This window comes from Glycine max, chromosome 17, assembly GCF_000004515.6.
Source record: "Glycine max cultivar Williams 82 chromosome 17, Glycine_max_v4.0, whole genome shotgun sequence".
Taxonomy (NCBI): domain Eukaryota; kingdom Viridiplantae; phylum Streptophyta; class Magnoliopsida; order Fabales; family Fabaceae; genus Glycine; species Glycine max.
In genome coordinates, this window is record NC_038253.2 from 4,415,870 (window position 1) to 4,421,841 (window position 5,972).

Consider the following 5,972-nt stretch of genomic DNA (forward strand, 5'->3'; position numbering starts at 1 on the left):
GTTAGATTATATTTGTGAGTAAATTATTATTTTTATGTCTGATAAAAAAAACAAGTGTTTTTTTTTTATTCTGAGCAAATTAATAACTTTAATATTGAATGAATCAACGTGAAGAGACATTGGTGTAAATGAAAGAAAACTTGAGAAATTACCTCATTGGCACAACTAAAACCTAAGAAACTAAAATCGCAATAACAAAATAAAAGTGCTATTGAGCAGTTGAGCTAGCCTTCATAATTTTAAATTTTCACGCCAACGTTTTTTTATTATTGTAACATTTATTGCATAATCTTCTTTTATATTCTCCTCCTTCCTTTAGGGACGTATACACTTGTCGCAGTGTCAAAGGGTCATTTTTAGTAGTCATGGAGAACACAACAAACAAGCATATGGATTAACCAGTGCAAGAATGTTTTTATTTAATTAATAGTCTCGAATTCAAATCATAAATATATCATTACGTTAAATATTCAATTTTTTATTATTTATAATAATTTATCCTACTTAAATTGCTTCTCATAAAATACCGGTTGTTTATATAAAAAAAAAAAAAAAACTACGGGCAACGTCTCAATTAATTTAAGAAGTGACGAAATTTAAATATAATATTATAAATAATATTTCGTATATTTTAACTACTTAAAATATTTTTCAAATTATTTATTTAATAAAAATTGAAAATAAAATTTAATACGAATTATTAATAAAACTTTTTTAATTAAAATAAACCTCACAAACACGTATAATATCGCACATAAATTCTATCTTTAAATATTACGGACTGAATGACAATAACATCTAAAGTTACTTTGATTAATGTTCCTAAGTGCTTTTCAAATTTCTATTCATTTCCATATATTAATCGTGCTTAGGTGGACAAAGGCTTTATGTGATGGGAAGAAGGATAAGAATAGCTAAGCAGAATAGATACATCATATATTACATATCATTCTACAAAAGCAAAATTTAAAAAATAAATGGTCGTGGCATTTTTGTGCTTCATTATTATATAAGTCCAAACTCCTATCTGTTATCCAAAAGGCTGTCTCCAGAATCAGAATAGTCAGTTTCAGAAAATGGATGTGGTTGTGGACTTGTGGTACAATCACCCCCACATAATACATTTTTTTAATGATAAAACTATATTTTCCTCAAAATTAAAAATAAAAATCAGACCTCCTGATGAACAACTTATGCAGGAGACTCCGTGACAGAGTCACTTTCACAAGGATTGGTTAATCAAAAAATAAATTAAAAAAACGACAAAAACCGTAAAATAAGTAAATGAAAAGAAGTGAAAAACCAGGGGAGGCTCTATGCGATTCAAAGCCTTCAACATTTTGGATACAGATCAATAAAGTCTCTCCGAATCAGCAACTGAAAAAGCTTTGATTTCAAACTGAACCATAATTGAAGCTTCAGACAAAACGCCATCTCAAAAGTGCTGAACTGGGACCTATGGATTTGATTAACTGTTTACACAGACAGCCCAGAATTACAAATAAGAAAGAAATTATACATGAAAAAAATAAATACCCATAACTAATCAACAATCTAATACTCATTATGCTGGTTGACAAACTACCCCACTATGGTTCAATCCTTCAAGGGATATCCTTTTTTTCTAAAGGAAAAAAGAAACCCATAAAGATTGAAACTTTTGCTCTGGTTCATGTTCTTCTTTGGTTCGAGTCATAGTTGCACATTAAATGTGAAATTTCTTTCAACAAAATTGTAGTCTTGATTCGCCATGTCTTAAAGACTAATCCTTTCCCTTTCTGGTGCAAACAAAGAGAGAGAGAGAAATGTTGAAAAAAGAAAAGAAAAGAAAATCCAGTGTATTTCATCTCCAATTGATTCAATGACCAAATCATGACATAGCATCATCTCAATTACCACCAAATCCTCGACCAAACTCACAAGTTAAAAAGGGAAAAAAAAAAAAAAAAGGAGACAAAATGAAGAGCACCTAGACTTAGTATATTTACCAGAAAGTCCCTGTTGTAATTAAGCATAGGAATTGGAGATTTGAGGATTTGGGGTGGGTTTCAGTAATCCATATACAACTCTAAACGCCTAGCGCAGTGGGTACAAAAGTACTTTCTCTTGATCTTGAAGCAGAGGGGCAAGAAGCAAAGCCTGGACTGGATCTCAACATCCATGGCTTCAACTTTGGCTCCACAGTAGGGACACGACCCAGGGGCTTGTTGCCTTCCAAGTTCCTTCTCTTCCTCGTCGCACACGTACACGAACCACATTTTTCTCCTGCAAACAACAGCAACTTGAAACTTCGCTAGGCCAAGTTGGACTTTACCACCACACAGCTTTGTGCTCTGTGCTTAATTGCTTGTGGGACAGCGCAAAGAGAACAAACAACCTAGTCCTAATCTCGAATTTGTAAAAGTTGAGTGTGTATCGTTGTGCAGCTGGGTCGGTCCTATTTATAGAAAAACGGCCAAGGTTGTTGTTGCCTTGCGGGTACTATGGTAAATCAATATAATGCATGGCTTGTTTAACACTTTAACTTGTAATTAATATACTATATACTATCGTCTAATCGTATCGTATCTTCCATAATGCTTTTTTAATTCTGTTGGCAGTTATCTGTATAATATTTTAATCGTGTATGTATTTTCAGTATGTATAAAATGACAACATGTGTTAGATCCCACATAAATGTAAGTATACGATTGTTGATCATAACCAAAATTTTTAAGTTTGATTAGGTCTTTGTATTAAAAGATTAGTCTCATGGTTGAATAAAGAATACTGTTGGAAAAGTTTTATGTTTTATTTCTTACACAAAAAATGAAAGAAAATAATAAAAAGAAAAAAAAAATTCTTTATTTGGTTATATAATAAATGAAAAAGGATTAAATATAAATGAGATTCACAATTTATAAAACTATTTTTTTTTCTTTTCTTCTTTTCATTTTTCTAAACTAAACATACACACTTAAGATAATATCTTTTTTTAGTTTGTAAAATAAAAATAAAATATTTCAAGTTATTTTGATTTTTTACTTTCATTTTTTTAAATTATTGTTTTTCTCTTTATATTCACGTCTACTTCACCCAGTTATATTCTTTTAAAATTAGTACATTATGATATTATAAAAAAATTTAAAACTGAAAACACAACCAAACACAGTCTAAGACATTGCAATTAACAAGTAATAATAGGTTTTACTAAGAGATAAAAGTCTTCCAAATTATGAGTACACTTTTCATTCGTCTTCTAATTAAGAAATAAGTTTAACTTTAAAAAAATATATTTTAAGTTTGAAGACTTTTCTTGAAACGAGAGATCACTTTCTTAAGCATTCAACAAAAAATATATTGCTTTCTTAATCTAAACATTGTTCACCAAAAAAAATATTTATTAATATATTTTTTCTTCTAAATATTTAAGTAATTAAACGTAAATTCTTTTTACCACATACAGACTAAATAAATTCAAACACAATAATTTTTTATATCATTCCTGCACATCTATTTCTAAGTTTTTATTACAACATTTCATTAATATATAAAAGAAAAAAGAAAGAAGTTAATAAAACGGGATTTCCCATCCATCACACCGTAGATTTGAACATTTATTTGTTTATTTCAAGTGAGGTAAATATAAAGCTTTTAAGGCTTTTATAAGCATATTTCTTAAAATTTTCATTACATAAAAAAATATAGTGACTACGAATAAATTTTCTTTCAAAATCCACAGGAAGGTTCTTATAATTGTATGATTTATGGTATCATGTTGAACCCATTAAATTTTATTTCTCAATAACTAAACGATTAACATTAACTAAGAAAATCTAACTCGGCTAGTTGAATAAAATATGAATTGATATAAATATTCTAATGCATATGTCTCTATGATAAAAAAAAGTGTTTATCATTAAACATTAAAACTACAGTCAATATATTTTGATATATGTTTTAATGTTTATAATGAGAAAAGCAACAAAAGACCAGTCAAAATCTAAAACAATACACGCAAAATAAAATCTTACAGAAAAAGAAAATTTATATCATGCCACTTTGCTCTTCCTTTGTTTTGAGTCTAAAAATACATAACTAACCGGATAACATCAGGTGAATAAAATCTCAATGATATTTGATAACTCCTATAAGAATAATGTGTTTTTTTTTTCCTTCTCGACTACATATATCTTTTAGATAATCTTATTTAAAATGGAAATATTCACAATATGGTGAGATTAATTCGTTAAGTAAATATTTTGTTCATACCCTTGCATGTTTGGTTCTACATCTTTGATGTAATTTTCTGTCTCATGGTTATGTATGATTTTAAGAAGTTAATAGTAGTTACAATTTTTTTGTAAGAAAAAAAAAATAATAGTTACAACCTTCACATCCTAAAATTATGATTTATTTATTCACAATGATATCCAAACACGTTATACCCCAAACTTTGTAATAAAAAAAAAGTATCCAGTATTTGAACTAACTATTAATTGTTAAAATAACGATCACATGACATATATTGTGTTGTACATATTTTAAGAGAAAAGATAGAGAGAAAGAAATAAAAAAATAACAATATAGATGTCATAGATTACATGATGAGAAATATGTCCCTCTTCAAGTTTTATGATGAAAATAGTTCAGATTTTAGTTAAATAATTTTTTTAACTTAAAGTTGCTAATATTAATAACTAAGAGTTATATTAAACTAGGTTATTGAATTAAAAATAAATGGTAATTTTTTTATTAAAATAATTCGTAAATACCAAATAACACAACAATTTTTTATGTGATTACCCACGCTGGAAAAATATATATTAGGTAGTTATAATTTCATTTTAAGTTAAAATTGAGTCCTTGTTATATTTTAATCTATTTTAAAAAATATTATTAGAAAAGCTAAAATAGTATAATATTAATGGAAGAATTTTATTGAAATAAATAATGTAACATTAAAAGATACCATAAATAAAAAAATGTGATTAAAAAAAAAAAATTCATTAAGAGTGTGTTTGGATGAAGCAATTTAAAATTTCAAATGCTCCAATTTAAATTTTTTTATTTTTAAAATTTTGTATTTGGATTCCTTTATTAAAAGTCGAAACTATCCGTTTCTAATGCGTCTGCACGTGAGAACAAAAATGGCGAAGCTAATGGATGGAGCCATTGGTGGTGCCGCCACAATTCTTGGAGGTTGTCATCATCGTCTTGAACTCCTCAAAGTTGATGCAGCCGCCACCGTTGGCATTGACAGACTTGATCATGTCGTGAAATTTGTCGATGGAGCACTTGAGGCCGAGGCGGTTGAGCACGAGCTGGAGCTCTGCGGCGGAGATGAGGCCATTTTTGTCACGGTTGTAGAGATCGAAGGCGTCGCGAAACTCGTTGGATTTGCCATCGATGGAGGCGTCAGAGCGACAAAAGGCGGCAAACTTCGTGAAGCTGATGAAGCTGTCGCAATCGGTGTCGAGGTCTTCCATGACACGATGGAGGTCCTCCGGAGAGACACCGGATTTGAGCGACCAGAGCACGTTGTCGAGCTCGTCGGCGGAGATCTTGTCGTCGCCGTTGGCGTCAAGGTGGTTGAAGACTGTCTCGAGTTCGTTCATGTCTTAGAAAAACGGAAAGAACTTGCTTTTGAGAATTTGAAATTCACTCTCTTTAAAATAAAATATGAAATTCTATTCTTTCAACTATCTAAATTCCTTTTAAAATTCTAAAATTTTGAATTTTTTTTACTAAAATATCCAAACAGTTACTTTTAATAAAAAATAATTTAATTTCCTGTAAAAAATACATTACCTAGTTAAATTATCCTATTCAAACACACTCTAAAGAAAATCAATCAAATTTTCTAACAAAAATGACAATACAAATGACAGATCATAATTCCAACTTTGTAATCGTAAATATTCAAATATCACACTAATCTTCTGTAACCATTTTTTTTATGTCATTCATAAAAGGTCAAGATATATTAATTG

The 5,972-nt window shown here is 29.2% G+C and overlaps 2 protein-coding genes across 3 annotated transcripts; both read right to left on the bottom strand.

The window, feature by feature from the left end:
* Positions 1–1,067: 1,067 nt before the first annotated feature.
* On the bottom strand, positions 1,068–2,426 carry LOC100795948 (uncharacterized). Of its 2 annotated transcripts, none has more exons than XM_006600412.4 (2): positions 1,989–2,426; positions 1,068–1,472 (listed from the first exon to the last, which is right to left on the bottom strand). In XM_006600412.4, exon 1 carries the CDS (start codon positions 2,256–2,258, stop codon positions 2,049–2,051), a length of 210 nt encoding a protein of 69 aa, XP_006600475.1. In that variant the 5' UTR covers positions 2,259–2,426; the 3' UTR covers positions 1,068–1,472; positions 1,989–2,048. The 2 variants fall into 2 exon arrangements, with proteins under 2 accessions (XP_006600475.1, XP_003549291.1); XM_003549243.5 differs by having other exon boundaries at positions 1,068–1,778.
* A 2,712-nt stretch (positions 2,427–5,138) lies between these two features.
* Positions 5,139–5,597, bottom strand: LOC100814980 (probable calcium-binding protein CML26). The gene has a single exon (XM_003550594.1). It carries the CDS (start codon positions 5,595–5,597, stop codon positions 5,139–5,141), a length of 459 nt encoding a protein of 152 aa, XP_003550642.1.
* Between the last annotated feature and the right edge of the window lie 375 nt (positions 5,598–5,972).